At 49.1% G+C, this 22,679-nt stretch overlaps 1 protein-coding gene across 2 annotated transcripts in view; it reads left to right on the top strand.

The window, feature by feature from the left end:
- Window positions 1–22,679, top strand: part of ITGA9 (integrin subunit alpha 9) — a 330,110-nt gene that overhangs the window by 293,324 nt on the left and 14,107 nt on the right. For both annotated transcript variants that reach the window (XM_032408998.1, XM_032408999.1), the window contains exons 25-27: window positions 862–981; window positions 4,575–4,676; window positions 20,206–20,325. In XM_032408998.1, coding sequence (XP_032264889.1) covers window positions 862–981; window positions 4,575–4,676; window positions 20,206–20,325 — 342 coding nt within the window. The remainder of the gene's footprint in view (window positions 1–861; window positions 982–4,574; window positions 4,677–20,205; window positions 20,326–22,679) is intronic.

The raw sequence follows: 22,679 nt of genomic DNA, 5'->3' as shown, positions 1-22,679 counted from the left end.
CTCTCTAGCTCCTTATTTCAGGCTGGGCACATCTCCCTCACATTTTTTTTCTCTTTTTTTCCTGAAAGAGAAAGTAGGGCTGTTTGCCACTTGGGAATATGGGGGTGTTTTTTTGGTTTTGACGGGGTTTTTTTTGTTTTGTTTTTTGTTTTTTTTGTTTTTACTTACCTAGTGCTGATGATACAACTATTTTAAAAAGCCCTTAGAATTGTTAGGTACATTGATATCTAGTGGTTTGACAGACACAACTCTGTATATGACTGACAGTCTTACCCCACCCTTGAAACCCTCCCAAACATCTTTTGGAAGAATTCCTCTTTTATAACTTTAATTTGGAATTTAGGTTTCTGTTGGTGACTCACATATTTGCTTGGTCAAACCTGTGCTTTTCTTTACTCATATGTTTTCATCAATCCTATGACTTCTCCGCCCTCTTATTTGTTCTACCTGAAAAGAGCACGAAAGTATGTTTGCCACCATACAGACAAAAATTACATAATGTAGGAAACACATCTTTGTCCAGAACTCGTAAGAAAAATGCTTTTGGAATATGTAAATGTGTTTGTTTTTGAAAAACAATTATTTCTCCTTGTGAAATCCAATTTTTTGGTAGGGTAAACCAGTGGATGGCTTTTTCCCATTTGCTTGACAAAAGTATGTTCTGGTGCCTGCTGGGCAGGAAATCCCTCTATTGCCCTCTGGTGGCAAGAAGGAATGATTGCACCTTGTTATGGAATTCCTCGGCCTGGGATTGTCTTAGTGACCAGAATAGAACCTCATGGAGCCCTCTGCGCCATAAACTGCTGTGCGTTTGTCTTTGTTTTTAATACCATTTGACAGTTCTCTTATTTTTCTTTTCAGGACTGTGAAAAACTAGGAATTTCTTGCCTAACAATGCACTGTAACCTTAGTGCGCTTGCTAAAGAAGAAAGTCGTACTATAGACATTTACATGCTGCTGAACACAGAAATATTGAAGAAGGTAATACCTGGGGAACTGCACTCTTTGGGTTCATTTAAAAGCATTGGAGTGGGTTTTCTCAGAACTCTGCCTGCCCCTTTTAAAACTTTTCTGGTAAGTGCCATTGGTAATTTGCTGCTAGAGGATGCTGGGGGTGGGGGATACCAGACCCTTGCTATTCCAAGTGTGCTCTGAGGACCAGCAGTATCCATATCACCTGGGAACTTATTAGAAATGCAGAATTTAAAAAAAAAAAATATGCAGGCTCTTGGGCTCTATGACCCAGACTTACTGAATCAGCATCTTCATTTTAATAAGCTCCCCAGGTGTTTTGTTTGCACATTTAAGTTTTTCAGACTTTAGCTTGCATCAGAATCACCTGGAGACCTTGTTAAAATGCAAATTCCTGGGGGTGGAGTTTGAGATTCTGTGTTTCTGACAAGCTCCCACGTGATGCCCTGATGCCCGTACTGCTGCTCTCAGGACCCCGTTCTAGATCAGTGGTTGATAGACCTTTTCTGTAAAAGGCCAGTAGTAAATATTTCAGTCTTTACAGGCCTTTACAGTCTCTTGCCACAGCTCAGCTTTGCCATTGCATTGTGAAAGCAGCCATAGATGATCCACAAATGAGTGGGCGTGTTTCACGTGGGCTGTGTTCCAATAAAACTTTATTTACAAAAACAGGCAAAGGGCCAGATTTGACCCCTGGGTGGTAGTTTGCCAGTCCTTTGTTTGGACGACACCTTATTTCAGAGAAGTCCAACTTTTGAATTACAGGTGACTTTGCTATTATGAGTTTATCATGTCAAAAGTGGCTCATTTAAAAATATCTCAGTCAGTGAATTAGTGGTTCTTAAAAAAATGTCAGACAAATTCACTGATTTATTTTAACATAAGAGCTGCTGAGTATGAAAGGCCACATCCAACAAGATGCTTTAAAAATAATCACTTGTGAAGATAAAATAAAATATGCCTGTTAGCCGCAGAGATTCTATTTATTTTCCTCTGGAAGAACTAAATGTGTTCAGTATAAACCTGAATGAATATCTTTAGAAAAGTCATTCCAATGTTAGTTTTTAAATTAGGCGTGGCAGTAGCATGCTGACCTGAGAAGTCCCAGGCATGGGGGATGCAAGATGTTCTGCCCACTTTCCATCTGTAGCTGGCCCAGCCCCCCCACACCCAGGCAGAGCTGTGCGCAGTTCCGTTCTGTCTGGCTTCCTTTGCAGGGAGATCAGTTTGGGGTGCGTTGGGCTCTCACAGCAGTGACTCCCTGTTGTGCTTCTCCCTTAAAAAAGGACAGCTTTGGGAAAGGAGCAGGCAGAGAGGAGCCAGAGCCCCAGTGGCCGCCCTGGGATTCCAGGAAGGGGGTCTGGAAGGCCCGCATCACAGGAAGTGCCTTCCGGCATGGGTCCCCAGGATCCTGTAATCCTACCTGTCCTATTCATCTTCTTGACAGATGGCCCTGGTGACAGTTTTATTCCCCACGCCACACTCATCACTGTCACTAGAGCCCTGATTATGGCGCCGAGGGCAGGAAGCCACTGATTCCTCTTTCACCCTTAACCCAGGTGTAGGCTGCTTGCACTTCAGTCATCTGTCCTTAATTTAACCGCAAGGCCTGAGGCCTTTCTTGCACACAGCGCTGCGGCCTGCTCCTTGGCTTCCCTCTCTCCCAGTGCTCCGTGGTGACCCTTTGCCAAGGGCCGTGTCCCACTGCCTGCTGTTCCCAAGGGCCGTCCAGCCCAGTCTGCACCCCAAGAGACAGCTGTGGGGTGTCCTCTGTAGGTGTTAGAGGCTCATTCTCCCTGAAAGTGCCCTTTCTGCAGAAACCAGAAATTCCGGGTGCAGAGGAAAGCCTAAAATGAGGCCGACCTGGAACCAGATGGGGCCCCAGCTGCTCCCAGGGCTTGAAATGCGGAATGTCAGACCCCGGAGCCAGCCACGACCTCCCTTGGGGAGTGAGCGCTAGCTGGCTCCCGGAGCCCTCTGGTCTCCCTCAGGATATGGAGCTGCTCCAGCCTTGTGGTTTGCCTGGGCCTGCAGTTGTGTTTATTTTCCTTTGACCTCAAGGTCCGGCCCCAGACCAGGGAATTTGAGGTCTTATTGTTTTGATCTTAACAAGTTTTCATTTGAAATGTAGGGTCTGACTTTGTAAATTAGCAGAGGATTCCGATTTCTCTGAAAGTGTTCTTCGGCAGCTGCCGGGGGCCTGTCGCGCGGCAGGCCCCTCATCTGCTCGGCCTTTAGCTCTGCTGGTTACCGTCGTCGTCATTGCTATTGTTGTAGGGACATCCAAGATGACGACGATCCAAGATTGCCAACACAGTATATCCTGACACATAAAACCACAAATCTGCAAAACCATTAAATTGGTAAAAGCTTATTTGCCTACACAGTTATTTAGTGCTTAATGAGAGCTCACTGGCACAGTCCGTTTGAGCGACAAGCTTCCCTGAAGCATTCAAAATTGGGTTTATTGCTGTTTTAAAAGAGAGCAATAATCAGTGCATAGCTTCCAGGTAAAGTACACAAAGTGGCATCCCCGTGTGTCCTCCCAGGAAGGCCTTTGTGGTTTCTCCGGCAGAGAGGGGCAGAGGGCTCCCTCAGAACTGTTTTCTAGGAGAGGATACACCCCCAAATACCACTTCCATTAGTCACTGGGGCACAGCTGGCTTGTGATGTGCACCTCCTGTGTGGCAGGCCGGCTGAGGAGATGTGGCTGGGTGTGCCAGGCGACACCTTGTCGGCAGAGCCCCAGCCGCCCCCACAGGTGGGCTGCCCAGTGCTCCAGTGTCCCCGCCAGAAGCCAGGTTGCTCCTCCATCCAGGGTCAGTGCAGCACCGTCTGGACCACGGGCTCAAGCTTCTGACCCTTCCCTGAGCCATAGTTTTGCTCTGTCTTTTTCCAAATTCCTCCTCTGTCCCTGCCTGGGAGCCTTTTTCTCATTATCTAAATCTGAGCCCCCACCAAGGCTGGCAAATGCCTCTGGCCGGTGGGCTCTTCCTGAGTCTTAGATGAGCCCACACCCACCCCAGGCTCCTTGCTCTTCGGCCCATCACCTCTAAGCCAGATGTTTCCCTTTCTCACCCCTCCATCCGGTCCCCTCTCTCCACGTTAGAGGGGTTGACCGCCAGGCAGCCTCATTTAAGGGTCGAGAAAGAGTTAAAAGTAACTCATGTGAAGGGTTTGAGGGTTGTGGTCAGAGCAGGAAGATGCTTGAGAAATAGAAATCAGATGCCTTCTACGGAATGCCAGGCTTGGATTTGTTGTACACAATTAAACAGCTTTATTTATTTTCTACTCTTTGTGAATATGTCGGTATCAATATCCAAATATGTGGCTCTTACCACTTGGAAACCACAGCACAGACTTGCATGTATTGATGATTGGCAAAACTTCATCCACCATGGCATGAGAGAATTCTCGAGAGAGACACTGGAAAGCTCTGCTTTATGTGGGGGCCAGGGATGGGGAGGTATCTAGTTCAGTGATAACATGTTGGTCTGGCCCACGTGGAATCTTGGAATTTAGTTCTTCCCGCTACCTGAAGGCCCAGACATTGTCACTAAAAAAAAAAAAAAATCTGTCACTGAGTTGTGTTTCCTCCACAGGACAGTTCATCTGTCATCCAGTTTATGACCCGCGCGAAGGTCAAGGTGGACTCTGCCCTGAGGGTGGTGGAGATAGCCAATGGGAACCCAGAAGAGATAATGGTGAGTCAGCCACCCCTAGAAGAGCCCTCCTCGGAGGGTGAGGGAATCTGGGTGGCGTGCTGCTAGAATTTGAGGGTAAAGACGGTCTCTGAGCCAAGATGTCAGCTTTGTGGTAGACCCAAGACCAGGCCTGCCTTGGCTTCCAGGCCCCCATGGAGAACTTCTGCGGTCTACTCTTGTGATAGCATTGTTCTTTACCGTGCCATCATTATGTGAATGCTCCCTGCTATGACCGGCCAAAGGAAAAATAGTCTGGAAGTACCCTGATAGGGCTTGGATTTCCACTCTGAAAGCCAAGACTATTTTTATCTTTCTCAGACCTTTCCCTGAAACCTCATCTGCCTCCCCAATCACATTGCTCCATGGATAAACACTGGGCATTTTAAAAACAAGTTGTTTGAATAACTTTAAAGAGGTCACATCCAAATTTCCAAGCCCTAGGACCTTCCTTCATTCTCTATGCCCTTGTCCTCTATAAAGCGCAGTTAGGAAGCAGGCCTCAGAGACAAAGGCGGGCACAGCAGCCGGGAGGCTTGGACGTGGGGGTGTGGGAGCAGCTGGAGGAGAAGTTGTGGCCTTGGGATTTTACTGCCCTTTACTGGTTTTCAGGGGTAGGGAGGGGAGGCGCATCACTGACACCCACACTCAGATCCTAGGCAGGTAGAAAGGGGACACGGAAGCCTTTGAACTGGTTTTGCTGCTGACCTAGGCAGTGATGCTACCTGTTTGTACCCCTTCCCTGGAATTCACCTTCCCTCGGGGGACTCTTGGAAGAGTCCATGTTGCTGTGACAAATTTACCGATGTGATAAATTCATAGAGATTATGTACCTACAAAGAAAAGGTGGTTAACTTATTTCCCATCGACAATGGAAACACCACACATCTAAAGGTTAGGATGGGGAGCAGACCAAAGCCCACTCTTATAAGACCCTAAAAGAATAAATCTCTGGAGACCACCACGAAACCTCAGTCCTGCTCCTGTGTGTGGTGAACAAGAGACAAGAACATCGGCTGGTCCGGAATGAATGTGGGTCTGTGAAGCGGAGAGGGATGTTAGAGCCACACCAGGACCTGGGCTCAGTGCGGGGAAGGACCGTCAGATGCAGAGCTTGACTCCTCTGTTCATGCTGAGGAATTGGCCAGCTGCTAATTTTAATAACAGAAACCCAACAGAATGACAAGGAAAAGCACTGGCATCTCTCACCCTCGAGGGTGAGTCTTTCTGGCAGGTCAGATATTTGGAGCCGGCTCTTGCCTTTCCCTCCCTGCCTTATGGCCATTGCACTGCTCATTCAGACCCTCACCTGGGAAGTGAAGGAGACTGTGATCCATCACTCACTGTCATAGCTCTGGTTAAAAAGTTTTCTAGAATGCAATCCATGTCCAACGGAGAGGTTTGGAATGTTTGGGTAGACCACAGTGTTCCCACTTCAGAGCTAGTGGATGTAAATTAGCAGGTTTTCTACAGGTGGAATTACTTGTGTAGATAAAAAAAAAAATCCCCGGGCACATTGCCTTCGATGAGAACACTGAACTGTGGGATCCAGGAAGACATTGCTTAACATCCCATTGTCAGCTTCTGAGTCATCTGTACGCCCCCAAAATACCACTTGCATTAATTACTGTTCCTTTTTGAGCACTATGGTGGTATTTTCATGATCAAGAGTTCTTTGGAAGAAGCTCTCGTTTCCACTGATTTTTCTTTAGCACTCAGCCATCAGAATCCTACAATGTACCCTTTTCCCTCCTTTCCGGGACTTTGCCTTTTCAACCCATGAGCTAAGATGAAGTCCTACAATCTGTTCTCAACTTTCCTGGCAGGGAAAAAAAAATCTTTTCTGAGTAGGAAGGTTTGCTTTTTTAGAACAAACACGTTCTTCCCTGCGTGAGTCTTCTGAATGTCTGGCTCTCTGTCAATTATCTGTTGGAGGGGAAATTTCCATGGAGGATAGCCACCAAATTTAAACCAAGCAAAATTTCACAAGATTTTAGGTTGGGTACCAAATTTTGAGGGCCTTGGAATGAACAGGAAGTGTACTTGGAGCTGGGATGGAGCAAGGTGTGGGTGAGAAGAGGAAACGACCCAATTTGTAACCACCTACTGTGGACACAGTGGTAAATTTCATCAACAGGGACATCAACTGATTTTCCTGTGACCTTTGGGATCTTTTGTTTTGATGCTATGGTCTGAGTAGTGCTTGACAAAACATTTGGGTGAATAACTAGAAATATGTAATAGATTCTTGAAGCGTTTGCCCTGGGAGTACTTTTCCAGGTCGGGTGTTAGCATTTGTCCAAGACCAACCACACCAAGCGTACCTGGCTGTATGCAGATCCACACCTGAGGGTTCTAGGCAAGACTGGTGGGCGGGCATTCCGTACCGCTTTCCAGGTGCCAAGAGTATACTGAATTTCCTCTTCTTATTCAATCCAGCCCTTCTTCCTTTTCAGGGAGAGTGGCCAACAACTAAGGCTAAAAACTCCCCCAGGGCCGACCAAGAATCTGGAGAATGGGCTTTGTGACTTCGAGCGACCCCTCCCACCCCACCCCCCATCGAGCTACCTTCTCAGGCTGGATGAGAAGCTTGTAGGAATTACATAGCAAATCTATTTTCTTGATATTTTCAAATAGCAGAAAATGTGACACACACATAAATCCCCAGATGAATAAGTCATTGCCATGTGGAGTGGGTACCAGCCTGAGATCTTAGGAGTGAGCAGGAGGGACTATGCTGTCCCTTTTCCGCAGAATCAGAATGGGTCCAAAGGCTGTCTGGTGGCTCTCAGAATCACCAGGAATGCTGAGAACCAGACAGGATAGGAGAGGAGTCAAGAAGCCTGAGGAACCAGGACCCCAGGCTCAGTCCGATCACAGGAAGAGCCTGGCGTGGTGCCCTGGATGCAACCGTTGCTGCTTGGCTTCTCTCCACCTCTTGCTCTGAGTCAGGCAGGAGCCTCTCCCTGGCTGAGGTTAGGTCCCTGTCGCCAGGAGACCACACCCCAGGGAAAGCAGATCACAGGCACTTCGGCCTACCATTGCCCTGAGACACACACAGGGGAGGATTCCCCAGCACTAGAAGGGGGTGGGGGGGTCATAATGGGACTGCTAAAAAGTGACAAATGTCCCCTCCCATGTGCTTCTCGAATCCAGAGGGTCAGTATTGGGCCAGCTAACCCCTGGCTCTTCTTAGGGCGCCCATCTGAGCCAGAGTCCTTGTTCGATCATTTAGACCACTTTGTTGGGTGTGAGAGAATGTGAAAATCTTTGTCCAAAGATGGTTAAGGAGTGTTCGTGCTCTTTTGCTTTTTTTTTTTTTTTTTTTTTTTTTTTTTTTTTAAAGAACTAATGTGCTTGAATGTGTGCCGTTTCCTTGCTAATTTGACAGGGCAAATGTTGGGGGCCCTTCACCTTCTGCCATGGTGCATGGGAACCATATGTCCACTTTGGCATTCACCTTCCTCACGCAGCCCACTGCCATCAGCACCCCTCCTGCAGATGGGAAGATGGGTCAGAATTTTAACGCGTGCCCCTTGTTAAACCAGAGATTCCCTTGTGCCCCCACCCCCCGGGTTAGAACCGATAAGCCTCTTCCTCCAGTGAACGAAGGGCCTCTGACACTTGGGAAGAAGAAATGACTTGCCCAAGACCTCACAGTGACTGAGCCAAAAACAGTGCCCAGGACCCTTGACTCCCAGCCGGGTGCTCCTTCCCCCTCCCCGCTGCAGCCTGCCAGTCCCACGGGAAGGCGCTGAGCCTGTGGTGGTGAAGGAGCCTGGGCGAATGCAAAGTATCCAGTAGGGAAAGGAAATTGTTGACTCGTTTTAAAGTATCTCTTTTAAAACGGCCCAGGTGGCCTTGGAGCCCGGCCAGCTCCTTCAGACTGGACCTTGATGTCCTCCCCCCAGAGGGGGCTTTCCCTTCTCGGCCTAATCAGACCCCAGAAGGAAGCCTCAGGACCACAGCCATGCTTTCACTTCTAAGGAAACCTGCCCTGTCAAGCACTCATTGCTCAGGACAGCAATTTTCTCTGAAGCCATTTCAGTTCAGTTCCCAGGCTTGGCCCTTTCAAGAAGTCAGTCCTCTGTGGAGACAGAGCACCGCATCTCCCCTTGGGATTCAGAAAAGCCCGGATTCAAATCCATCTCCCTCACATCCTAGCTGTGTGACTCTGGGTGCCAGGTAGGCTCTGCGAGCCTCAGTTTCCCCACCCATAACACAGGAAAGCTGCTTTCTACTTGCTAGAGATTTCTGCCTTTGTTCTGCACCCTACCATTGCCCCCCCAACCAAAGACACAAGCCAGGGCATCTCAACCAGAGGGGCATCACCCAACATGGTAAACAGAAGTGACTCCAAAAGGTGCCACTTGTGGTCCTTTTGTTGGACTGCTTCCTGACGCAAGCTCCACAGTTTTTACAGTCACCTAGTAGTTTGCAACTTGTGCTTTACCATTTGTGTGGCCAGTTACAGTTAAAATTATGTTCCACGTGGCAAGAGAGGTTTTCCCCCTTGCACCTCAAGTTACATTGAAATGTAGGGTGCAGAAGAGGGTCATTGGAAGGTCACCACCATCCCCATCCTCTGCCATCATCCGAAGGTGGTCCTCCCCCTCCCCCACCACCCCCACAAGCGAGAATTCACTTATAACCATAAGGAATTGAGTAGTATGACAGCACAGTTTGCCAGAACGTGAGTCCTACTTCCTAATAGTCACCGTTTGCCTATTTACTTGATGAATACTTATTGGGGGCTTGCTAAGAGCGAGGTGTTGTACTAGGCGCTAGGGGTTCAATGGGGAACAAAATAAACATGGTCCCTGCACTCCCAGAGCTGACTGAGAGGAGAACAGATGGTAAACAGGGAAGCAAAGAGAATTTCATTTCAAACTGAGGTGAGTTCTATGGGACTAACCTGCTTTCTATTAAAGGGGGGGTCAGAGAATCTTTCTCCAAGGACATTGAGGCCTAGAAAGTGAGAAGGAATTCGCTGGCCAAGGATGGGGAGAAGCGCCCCAGTTTGCTGGGAGAGCTGCTTAAAGACACGAACGGCCCGCCGTTTTCACAGTTCAAAGACCAGTGTGGCAAGAGCCCGGGGAACAGTGAAGATGTCTGTGGGGGGCCATGTAGGCAGGGCCATGCCATGTCACACCAGGGGGCAGTAGTGAAGGGAAGCCCCTGAGAGCTTCTGTTTGAAGCAGGGAATGGCATGATCCAGTACACAGTTGACCCTTGAACAACGCAGGGGTCAGGGGCACCGACCCCTGTGGCAGTCAGAAATCCACATATAACCTTTGTCTCTCCAAAAACGTAATGACTAATAGCCTACTATTGACCGGAAGCCTTACCGATAACACGAACAGTCAATTAACACGTATGCGGTATATTATCTGTATTACGTGCTATATTCTCACAACAAAGTAAGCTAGAGAAAAGTAAATGTTGTTAAGAGAATCATAAGGGAGAGAAAATATATTTACAGCACTGTACTGTATTTATCGAGAAAAAAAATCCGCATATAAGTGGACCCGCATAGTTCGAACCTGTGTGGTTCAAGGGTCAACTGTAGATTCTTTAAAAATCATAGGCTGCTGTGGGGTTAGTGGATCGTAAGAAGGAAAGGTGGACATAAGAAGGCTAGTTAGAAGCTTGCAACAGTTACATGGCAAGAGGTGATGGTGGCAGAGGAGATGGACAGGTAGATTTCTATCAGTAAAGACGTGGCAATTTGTGCAGGTCCCATGTAGGGAATGCCTGTCCAAACGGGTTGGGAGGGATCAAATGGCATCTTGATGCAAAGCCCCTTGCCTGGTGCGTCCACATGGGTGGTTCAGTTAATAGTGGCTCTCACTGCAGAAGGCGATAGCCAAGGACAGGATGAACCACATAAAGAATAAGCCTCTCCTTTTGCCAAATCCTCAAGAGTCTCAGTCAGTTTATCCTAAACCAGGGATCTCTGGTTATCATCATGACTATCATCATCGTTGTTATTTTTGTAAACAACAGAACCCACTCCTAAATTGAAATATGCTCTGGTGGAATCAGGGCTGGGGGACCTCAAATTCCCCCAGTTTTTTAATCTCCATTTCCTTTTTTTTAAAATATATTGTTTATTTGAGAAAGAGCGAGAGAGAGAGAGCACGAGCAGGGGGAGGGGTAGAAGGAGAGGAGAAGCAGACTCCTCTGAGCAGGGAGCTTGATGCAAGACTCAATCCCAGGACCCTGGGATCATGACCTGAGCCGAAGGCAGATGCTTAACAACTGAGCCACCCAGGTGCCCCTTTCTGTCCATTTCCCTTGGTGGCCTCTGTACCCCCTCACTGAACCCCTAGACTCTAGAGAGTTCTGCCATGAAAGATTGTATTTTAGGACAAGGCTGCTGTCTGGTCCATCAAATTCTTTCACTAGACATGAGTTGAACCCCCAATGTGTGAACAAGAACCATTTTTTACCCTCCAAACTTCCACAGTGCACATGCACACACACACACACACACACACACACACACACACGTGCGCACGTGCATGCACATGGGTGCACACAGAGCCGTGCACACAGCACGGTGTGGTTATGTGCTGAGAGTGCCTTGCTGAAGAGGTGAGGACAGGCTGCACGAAAGGAGGCATGACCCTGAATAAGCCCTGAAGGAGTTTTCCAAGTGCCAGGGGAAAGGGCAGGCACACCACAGGAAGTCACACGGATCCTAGGCTAGACTCTCAAGAAGCGAACTTGAGATGAGCATGTGAGCCCAGGAAAGAAGTGAGATGACGGGATAGGGAAGACAAAGGAGAGAAGGAAGGATGAGGCTCAGCCTGATTCTGTGGGGAACTCTGGAATACACGTAAGACCCCAGAGTTTGTCCACCTTGAAGTGAGGAAGCTGGGCTTTCAGACCTGTTTGTCATTGGCTGGGAGCTGCCCCAGGAGGAAGCTCCAAGGGCCTTTGCTCTCTCCCAGCGTAGCCTAGGGGAAGTGGCCTCTAAATCCTGCCATCCACTGGGATGTCGCATTGTGCTTAATGACTTCGTTGTTTCAGATCCGCACGTGTCTGTTCAATTCCTATGATGTGCCCAGCATTTGATGTGATTAGCTCTGGTGACCTTCCGAACTAGGCGTCTTTACTCTCATTTCCTGTTGGAGAGACTGAGGCTCCAGGAGGTGAAAAGACCTTCCAAGCTGAGGTGCCACTGCTTGTCGGTCGAAGAGCAGCACTGGCTGCTGGCTCGGCCTGTTGGCAAGTCCTGAGTCTTCCTTAATCCCGTGCTCCTCTGCCCTGGGCTGGCCCGTGGCCTTGCGCCCACACACAATGAGAACACTGTTCTCAGCAGGTGGTAGGGATCACGGTCATGGGTGGTAAGCAGCTGGCCCTTGGTCTTTAAGAGCGACCCTTGGCTCCGGTGGCCTGAGAAGCACGTCATGTGCAGACTTAAGGGTCTGTTGATTCTGGAGCTCTTCCTGCTGTGGTCTGGGCCCTCACCAGATGCACAGCTTCTCATCAAGATAGTCTGGAGATAAATGAGCTGTCCTCCCCTCCTCCCTTTAAAGAGCGGTCGCGAAGCAGTGGATATAAAACCTCTCAACGTAGGGTCTGGAACTCAGTAAGTTCCCAACAAATGTGACCCATTATTAACAACAAAGAAATTAGCACCAACCCAGCTCATTCCGCCCGCAAATCCGAACAGAGCAAGGCTTCTCTGAACCCCCGCACCTGGCGGCCACAGCGGGTTTGACATCTCTGCGTGTCCCAGCATAAACATACAGCATCAATCTCGCCAGATGCGCAGTTTATTTTCTATTCCTTGATGTTGTCTCCATAGGTCTCCCTGCTCCCCAGCTTCCCGCAGGCTGTGTTCTGAGAGTAGTTTAAGACATGGTTCTGCCGAGAACATTTCTTCCAGTCCCGACAGCCCTTTCTCCATCCTCCCTCCCCCACCCCTCACTGGTGTAATCAGAAGCAGGTGGAAATGTCATTTCTTTGTCCCAGATGTTCTTCCCTTTCCACTTTTTATTGTACTCGAATTCCTTTTCTGTGAGACGGGGGTGAGGTTGACTGCAGAAAGCAGCTTGCCATTGCAATTGACCTTCAGCCGACCTGGGTCTGAGGCTGACCCTCCCTCTGGGGCGTGTTGACGGCACTGTCTCAGCACTGGAAGCCCTCATCCAGCAGAGGCTGGGCCAGGTACACCCCACCGTGGTCATGTCCTCAGGCCTTACAGAGACCCGAGCATCACCAGCTAGGACATGAGGCCTATTTGCAGTGGTGGGCACGTAAAAGTTTCCAGAAACACAGAAGTGAATTGAGCACTCTCGTTTGGCTTGCCTGTTGCCTCAGCCTGGAAGTTGGCTCCCAGTGGTCCCCGGACACCAGCTTGCCAGCCTCAGGTGCATGAAACTTTACCACAGCGGGTGGGACGCCCAGTATCTGGGCCGGCTGTTGCCCAGCCTGATGTCTCTCCTCCTCAAAGCCTCTGTGGAGACAAACCCACAAGCTCCTCCTTCTCCTCTGTATTCTTTTTTTTTTTTTAAGATTTTATTTATTTATTTATTTATTTATTTGAGAGAGTAAGAAACAGCATGAGAGGGGAGAGGGTCAGAGGGAGAAGCAGGCTCCCCGCTGAGCCAGGAGCCCGATGCGGGACTCAATCCCAGGACTCCGGGATCATGACCTGAGCTGAAGGCCATCGCCCAGCCAACTGGGCCACCCAGGCGCCCTCCTCTGTATTCTTAGTTAACACCCAGCACATAAGCTCTCCAGCTTCAGTCCATGGCCGTGCCATCATCCATCCCTTCTATGTTCAGAACATCTGCCTCCCCGTCTCTCAGCCTCCTGTCAGCCTCCACCACCAGACTCTCCCTCGTCCTCACTCTCTTTCCCTTTCTCCTACCCTCTTCCCTACCGGAAGCATATACCTCCCGGCACCACTTCCCCTGCAACCTTGCTCCCCAGGCTGTTTGTTCCTTGAACCTGCCATGGGAAGTTCTCCCTTCTAATCTACAGTCGTTTCTCAGCTAAGTGCTCCTGGCACACTGTGGACCATGTCCCTCCCCTGGTCAAAACCCTGCATCACAATCCCATTCCTCTTAAGATAAGGCATATGATTCTTAACACAGCCTCCAGCCCTTCCTATCTCTCTAGCTGCATTTTGAACATCTTCCTTTGGCTTCTTGTTCATTCTGTTTGCCCCAACCCCGCTGTCTGCTGGCTCTGTCTTACCCCTACCAAGCACATGCCTGCCACAGGGGTTTTGTACACACTCTCCTTCTCCTTAGAATGCTGTTCCCTCCCCCCCTTTTGACTCATCACCCTAAGCTCAAGCAGTTCCCTCGGGAACTCTTTCTGACTGCTATGCCTATCTCAGAGTCTTTTATAACCATAAACCTCTCCCTCGGGGTACCTGCCAAAATTATGATTTCACATTTATGTGTCTAACTGGTCATATTCTCTAAGAGCTAGAAGCTTTGTGAGAGCCAGGACCACCTGCTTGATTCATCACGGGACCCCCACAGTGCCCAGCACTTAGCAGTTGCTGCATAGACCTTTGTTAGATGGATGGATGGATGGATGAAAGGATAGACAGACAGATGGATGGGATGGATGGACAGATGGTTGGATGGACAGACGGGTGGGTGGGCAGATGGATGGATGAATGGCCAGAACTCCCTGCAAAGAAATCACATTTGCAAATATATTTTTGAGATAGAGAGACAGGAAGCACACTCAGAGACTCCAGCTTTGAACCCCAGCCTCTCTTGTTGCAGACTGAATCATAGTCATGCTTCATCTCGTGCTATAGCCAAGAGGACACTGAATTTATTAATGTGTGCATTCATGAATCACATCATGAATCACGATCCTGGTTTAGGCGACAGGAGGACATACATTTGAAACCTTATTCTAGAAGAATTCACAGGGTGCTGGAGTCCATCAACAGGGAGATACATCATTACCTGACAGAGCGAGAAGGACTTAAGGCCAGGACTGCCAAGTGCTTAGCTGTGGTTTTAAAACTAAATGTGGAGCCAAGGGTTCCCTTGAGCCGGTTCAGGGCCTGCCGGGGCTGGGGTAAGGAGGGACAGGTTTGGGAAGGGGGGCTGAGCAGGCTGGGCTCTGGCTGCCTACCTTCTTAACAACCAGAGAACCTCCACATTTTTCTGTTTGGGACACTGGGATACCACAGTAGTTCTCCTCTGCTAAAAGAGGTGCTGTTTCCAAAAGCTCAGCGAATGAATGACTAATTCTGCCAAAAAGAGAGGGGTAGGTCAGGCTTCTTGGAACAGGAGATGTTGGAGCAGAGTTTCTCTTTCTCAATTTTTTTTTTTTTAACTTGGCTTTAAAATGCTCAGTTAAGAAAAAATTTTAATAACTAAAAGGTAGAAAAAAGAAAAAAATGCCCATAATATCAAAAAGCACCTGTGTACTTTTGAAACTTCCTACCATTTTTCTGCAAAGCTGATGTCTTCTAGATATTAAATTGATGTTCTCATTTTTTCACTTAATGTTGTAATATTTATCATTTTTCCCATGTTATTATCATGTTTTCAAAAGTATTTAAAACATGGAAATCAGGCAAAAAGATGGTTGCATGTCCTTCCGATGGTAGGCTGGAACATTCCTTAGCTCCTTTCGACTCAAAGTATGGACAAGCGGTATTAGCACCACCAAGGAGCTAATTTGAAATGTGGAATCTCAGGCCCCAACCCAGACTTGTAACCAGGTGCATGTGAATCTTGGACACTTTGAAATCTGAGAAAAGGTTTAGCAGGCCTGCCTAACTCTCTAGGGCCTGGATTCTGTGAAGTTACAAGTTGATGGTAGAAGACTGATCAGTTATAAATTATGCCTTTTGCCAGTAAAGGTGAAAATGATTTCTCTGGCAGAAAATAAAATCCCAAAGGTTGTAGTTCAGCGCCCTATGGGGTTTTACCCAGTCTTGTATCTGATTTACAGATCCTTCTTTGAACTAGTTTCACCATCCTGCTGATCCCCCTCAATAATGAATTAAATACATCTTTAACATGTGTTCACTCTGTATTTGTAGGAGAGGCATGTCTTCAGCTTTTTGAAAATTGTGCTTTGACAGCCAGATTTATTATCATCCTTTTTAACTGCTCTATGGGATTCCACTTTGTGATCGACCATAATTATCTCTTACTTATCTGTTGCCCTATTGTTAGGCATTGAGGAAATCTCATTCTGTACCAGTATAAATAATTGTACAGTGAACATATTTGAAGACAAAAGTTTTTCTATATTTTATGTTTCTTCACCTTGAGTAAATTTTCAAGTACAGAATTAATGGACCAAAGGGCATGCAAATTTTTAAGATGAGCAATATTGGAGTTTGCCGAGTGGACAAGAATGGAAGGGCATTCCAGGTGGCCAGAGCGTGGGCCTCACGGGCAAGATGACACAGACTGGCTAGAATGTGAATGGCTGCCCTGTGAGGGGCTGGCAAGGTAGGAAAGAGACCAGACGTAAAGAGCCCGGGACCCTGGATGGTGTATTCACATCCAGAGTGTAGGCAGAGAAGCAACAGAAGACCTGCATTTAGAAAGACACTCCTAACAGCAGGGAGGCCTCCCCAGGGCTCCTGAAATGGTGGCATGAGAGCCGACCAGGCCTGACCTGGGGCCTGGTTCCCTAAAGTCGTACCTGTGGCCACAGTGACCGGGGATGGAAACAAGAAGACAGAAAAGATACATGGAAAGGTCCAGGGGCTTGACCAGGGTCACCAGCTCCTCAGTGGTGGAGACAAGGCCTCACGGTCACTGCTTTTTGACTCCCCCCTGGAGTCCAGCAGCTGTGCCTTCCTTTGGAGTCTTATTCGAGATGTGACTTCTTAAAACTGCAGGACGCTCTTGATTTTCTCCCCCAAATGGGCTTATTAGAGTCTTGACATGCAGGGACCAGCTCTGCCAAAGCACAAGAAGGGGAACAGCATCACTAAAAATAAGAAAGGATTAAACACACATTCCGGGGAAGTGACAGGGCATTCTTGTGGAATTTGTTAGACTAAACTGCAGTGGATACTCTTGACTGTGTCTGTATCCACAAAACCAGAGCTCCGGCGTAGCTTTGCGGGGATGCAGATTTCGAACAGCAAGGGGACAGCAGGGTTCCCGAGAAGCCACTGGGGCTCTCGAAGGAGGTGGACTATGGCCGGCCCGCCCTGAGCTCACAGCCTGCCTCAGCAACTCACTGTCAAGGAGGCTTCGCAGCCTCGTGTTACCTGACCAAGCACCGGGCCCCTTCACAACACTGTCTGATTTTCCCTTTAGACCCCTCCCCCGCCATTTCACAAAGGGGGAAACTGAGAGCAGTACCTTGGTTCCCTAAAGTCGTACCTGTGGCCACAGTGCCTCAAGGTTCATCTGTACAAGACACCATGAGAGATTCTGAATGTGGGAGGTGATTCAGTCCACAGCTTTTTTAGGGGCAAGAACCCAAAGGCACGCATCTGTCTTTAAAGACAGGAATCTCTAGTCTGATCCAGATACAAAATAGTGGGCGTATGATGAGAGACTTCAGAACCCCTTTCTGGGCCACTACCTCCCACCTCCCTTCAGGACTGCTCCATGTCGGAAAACCACTCTTGGTGACAGCCCCTAAAGGGAGAGGATGGATAAATAGATTGTGGTGTGTTCACACCGCGCAGTTCTGTACAGCAAGGGGCATAAACATGCTACAACGTGGATGAGTCCCCCAAACACGATGTTGAAAGAAGCCAGACGCAAGGGACCCCTGGGTGGCTCAGTCGGCTAAGCGTCTGCCTTCGGCTCAGGTCATGGTCCCGGGGTCCTGGGATCGAGTCCTGCATCGGGGTCCTGCTCAGCAGGGGAGTCTGCTCCTCCCCCTGCCTCTGCTCCTCCCGCTGTTCATGCTTTCACAAGCGTTCGTGCTTTCTCTCTCTCTCTCAAATAAATAAATAAAATCTTAAAAAAAAAAAAAAGCCAGACATAGGAGTTTACACTGTGCCGTCCCAGATATACTGAGGACAAAATTAGGTGCAGCTAATCTAGGCCCTGAGCAGTCAGGCTAGTGGTTACCCTTGACGCAGGTGTTAGCAGGAGAGGGGTGTAAAGGGGGCGTCTCGGGGTCTGGACGTGTTCTGTTTCTTACTCTGGGTGCGGATCACACATGTGCATTTAACATGCAGTATATAAGAATTTGGTGAGCTGTGCACTTGTGTTATGTTCACGTTTCTGTATGCATCTTAGACATCAATAAATGGTTTTTAAAAAATAAAGAGTCGCCAAGCATGCACGACCTCAAAAATATCTTCCTGCCAGCACTGACGGAAAAATTGCCTTCTGTTTGTCAAGGTTGGGCTCTGCCAGGTGTTAGGCTCGGGGCTCTGTGCACATTGTCCCCTTGAATTCTCTCGGGAGGTGCTGTTTTACCCCTAGTTTGCAGATGAGAGAAATGCGGCTCAGAGAGGGAAAGTACCTTGCCCAAGGTCACACAGCCAGTGAGTATGTGCCACAAGGTGGCCTCCTTTCCATTCCCAGGATGACTACTGTGTTTGGAGGCAGTTTTCTTTCACTTGTCCCCGTGCAGGAAGGGATGGTCTCTGCTCTGCCTGGTCTTCCTTGAGATAATGTTCTGGATCCAGGGTCTGCAGGTGTGACTGTGGCAGCTCATCTGCCTCCTGAATGACCATCCACCCCTCCCCCAGCGCACACCTCCCCTCCTACCGCAGCTGTGGGGATGGACACAGGGAGATGGAGATGCTCGTATTTGCCTTCCTTATCACCAGGGCACAGACAACAAATGATCCATTGAACCAACCGGTAGTCTTTAAGAAGAGCCGCCTTCAGCTGGGCGCTCTGTGGTGTCATGTTGACAAGCTCAGATTTTTGGGGTCTGGGGGTTGGCTAGACCTGAGTTCAAATCCTGACTCTGTACTTAAGTGACATGGCCCAGAGCAAAAGGCTGTCCTCTCTGGGCCTCGATGGTCCCCCTCTGTGAAGTGAATGTTGAAGCCCTCACTGGGTGGCTGCGTGAACCTGGACAGGAGATTGTAAGAAAAGCACCGACGACCGCTTGGGAAGAATTAGAGAGCTGGGAGCCAGGCCCTAAAAGGGGACATAAACAGTGCTGGTCACTGTAAGTCAGTACTGTGCCCCATCACCCCGTGTGGCTTGCGGGGGGGGGGGGGGGGGGGGGGGGTGGACTCCCGGGATAAGCGAGGCTTCCCGGCAGAGGCAGAGCCTCAGCTAGCCTCCAGCATCCAGCTGGGTTTAGATAGGCTTTCCCCAAGGAGGGGATGACCCAGCTTGGACAAAGACCTGGGGGTGGGCCAGCCGGGCAGCCAGGGGAGACGATGACTACCCAGTGCTGGGATTTTCGTCTCTTTTGCAGCAAGCTTGAGTGGGCAGGGGATGGTAGGGAAGGTTACCGGGCAGCAAGGACACAATGGATGCTTTGAATTCTACAAAACCAAACTCCACCGTGGCCAGTGAGGCTAAAGCAGAGCCAAAGGGTACAATTAGTGTTAATACATGTTCAGCAGTTGGTTCTCTGGCAGGAGGGTGGGGGGCCCTGACCCGTCTGCCAGTTTCCTCAGTGTAAATACTCGCACACGGCAGGGCATCTGGGTGGCTCAGTCGTTAAGCGTCTGCCTTCAGCTCAGGTCATGGTCCCAGGGTCCTGGGATCCAGCCCCGCATCGGGCTCTCTGCTCTGCAGGAAGCCTGCTTCTCCCTCTCCCACTCCCCCTGCTTGTGTTCCCTCTCTCACTGTGTCTCTCTCTGTCAAATAAATAAAAAATAAATTTTAAAAATCTTAAAAAAATAAATACTCGCACACGGCCCATTTCAGGCCACCACTGCAGTGTCGTCACTAGATGTGGGGCGAGGAAGAGAAGCACCCAGTTGGCTCTTGCAGGCTGATGGCCGGTTCTGGCACACCGCTGAGTTTCCATAAAACTTGGGGAAACTTGCCTCACTGTGGCGTGGGCTGGGATTGCATATGGCTCCCGTGGAAACCCAGAGCCCAGCACTTCAGGAGTGAGGGCCTACTGTGTGCGAGGCCATGAGACCCGAGACAGATGGTGTCCCGGCCCTGGTGGAGCGACAGTCTGTCAGGCAGTTGGCACTGATCAAATGATTGCACTAAGCTACAGGTGAGGTGCGCATTGGGCAAGAGCACAGTCGTACATGGAGGGCATGCTCACGTCCTTCGTTGCAAAACCCTAATAAAAGGGAGACTGTCGTTGCCTGAATCAAGAACGGAGTGCGTCCTCTGAGACCTTTACCACACTTATGTTCACTTCATGATACTGAAGTCAGGCTTGTTGTTGTGACAACCCTTGCAAGAACTGGGGCTTGGATTTCAAGTGCCTTTTCCAATCCCAGTGAAAAATCCATCAGTCTACAAGCAGAAAGGCACTGAACCAAAATCCAGTCTTTGGTCACAACAGTCTGGACACATCTATAGTTCCCTCCAGACGTCAAGCCCAGGCCTGGCTCTGTCATGCTCTGGGTACTTCTGTTTGACAATTGTCCCCCACCCCCTTCTGCTTTGCCTCCTAGGTGGTCTTCGAAGCCTTGCACAATCTGGAGCCCCGGGGCTATGTGGTGGGGTGGATCATTGCCATAAGTTTGCTGGTGGGAGTCCTCATCTTCCTGCTGCTGGCTGTACTGCTCTGGAAGGTGAGTGTGGCGATCGATCGCGGGGCCCCATGGAGCCCCTACACGTGGATGCCCAGCCCTCTGCCTCACCAGAGGGAGAGCTCTTGGAAGAAGTTTCCTGTTAGGACATCCCACACGGTGCAGGTACAGTGGGAGGGAGGGCAGTGTCCCCTGCAGGCTCGGATGGAATCTTGGCCCCTCTTGAGGCCATTCACACCCGAGCGCTGGACCTTTAGATGGAGAACAGACATCTCAGCCCCGCTCTGTTCTTACCTTCTCGCTGGTCCTAACGGGGGGGTGGGGGGGGGGGAGCCTGACTCCACGACAGAAGCCTGGGGAGGAACAGCGGCGCTTGGGGTGGTTCACCATTTACTTGGGAAAAAAAAACACACACACACACACAAGCAAAGGGACTGCAGGACAGTTCTTTGTTCTCTACCCATGTGGAATACGAAAAGGGTTTCTGCCCCCGAAGACTCGGGTACCTCAGCTGAGCTAAAGTCCGGAGTTCTGCCTGGGGAGCTGTGGGGTCCGTTCTCCCAAGCCTTGTAGGTGAGCCAAGAGATAGATTTGCCCTGCCTCCTTCCCCAGGGCACACCTGCCCATCCTTCTTGCCTCCTGTCACTTTCTCAAGGAGAAGGGGGGTGTCCTCACCCCAAGTCCGAAATGGTTTCTTTGCCTCACACTCTCAGAGATCTGGAGTCCCTCTGCTTCAGTGTCCCTATATTCATTAGTAACAACCTCAGGATCATTATCTAACGAAGGTGCGTCTCTTCCGCTGCACAGTAGCATTCCAGGTGAGGGGAGCCCGTGGCTGTCCTTGTGTCTCCAGCTGCTAGAATAGCACCAGGGACCACAGCTGGGGCTTGCTGCCACCAAAGCCTTGCTTTTCCACGGTTCCTTCTGGGTTTCAGATGCAGGTGGAAACGGCCTCTTACATCATAATGGACGGATGCTTTAGATTCAAATCATTAGCTGCTTTGGGATTACAAAATAATTTGTATTCATCCATCAGACATTGTAACAAGTCAGTGAGAAACAAAAAAAAAGGTTGTAAAGCACTCAGGAGTCCACATCCCAGAATAACCGTGATGAACAGTGTTGTCTCTTCTTGACCTTCCTTGCTGCATAAAGATGTTGAGCAAGCACACTCATGGCATCTACTTATGTTTGACTAGGATGCTGAATTTTTCCAGTAATGTACTCGATATATTTTGAGGTACAAGACCTCTAAAGTCAAAACTGTGGGTTCGAAAAAAATAATAATAAATATACTTTTATCTGAGAAGTCTAGAAGCAGGAAAAACTGTTTTTATTACACATTTTTCAGGCTCACAATTGGACTCATTGCTTTAAATTTAGAGCTACGTCACGTGAAAAAGTGTCTGGAGGTTTCATGAAAAATATATTGAGCACATGACTTAAAGATAAGTTTATCTTATGTTCCCATGCTTTTCAGACATTCCATGTACTCTTTTTCAGCCTGTTCTTCCCCGAACACAGTTCTCTGAACTTCTTTCCATGTCTTTGAAAACCCCCTTCCAGCACAGTCATGAGGCTGCAGTGTCTGCCCTCGCTCGTCCAGCCCCAGGACACGGGAATTTAGGTGGTTCCTTGTTTCACACCTCCTTTAACAGTGCCACAGTGACTATCCTAAGAGCTAAATATTTGCACAAATCCTTCATTATGTGCTTAAGATGAAACCCTAGAAATGGAATTACTGAGTCAAAGGAAACACACACTTGAAGCCTTTTATTATATACTGCAAATTGCCTCTAGAGAGGTTATACCAATTCACCCTCCCACAAGCACTGTATCAGAAGTGTCCATTTTCCTATATATTTGCCAAGAGTGGATATTACCTTTTTAAAAAAAAAAAAATCTGCCGATTTGTCATTTGTTAAATCTGCGTGGCCAGATAGGTGCTCAACTGCCCCCTCTCTCCTCCAACTCCTTCCTGCCCGGACCGCCTCTGGTCTGTGGGTGGAGAACAAAGCCAGCTCAGTGTTTGGGATCTTAGAAGACAGAAAGGGCTTTGGTTGGGGGCGGGGGGGGGGGGGGGTGTATTTCTTCCTTCTGCCTTTGTCTGGGCTCTTCAGATGAGAGGAAGTCCTCCAAGGCTGGGTGCGTAAGACCAGACAGGGACACAGAGTGGGGAGTGTGGTGGCCAAGCCCCATTCCAGCTCATGACGAGAACGCCGTCCTTCTGGCCACCGACCTTGGCTCTGCCACTCAGGGGTGTGTCCCAATGCTGTGTACACACTCTTCCCTCCTCCCACCTGCCACCTGCTTAGTTTTGCTTCTGTTGTGTTTATTTAAAGAGTGCAATTGCAGGAGATGGCTGTCATGGGGTAGCCAGGACCCTGATGTCACCC

The sequence above is a fragment of the Phoca vitulina genome, unplaced genomic scaffold, assembly GCF_004348235.1.
Source record: "Phoca vitulina isolate PV1807 unplaced genomic scaffold, GSC_HSeal_1.0 scaffold10, whole genome shotgun sequence".
NCBI classification, from domain to species: domain Eukaryota; kingdom Metazoa; phylum Chordata; class Mammalia; order Carnivora; family Phocidae; genus Phoca; species Phoca vitulina.
Note: the sequence above shows the minus strand (reverse complement) of the source record. Positions and strands in the feature narration are given on the sequence as shown.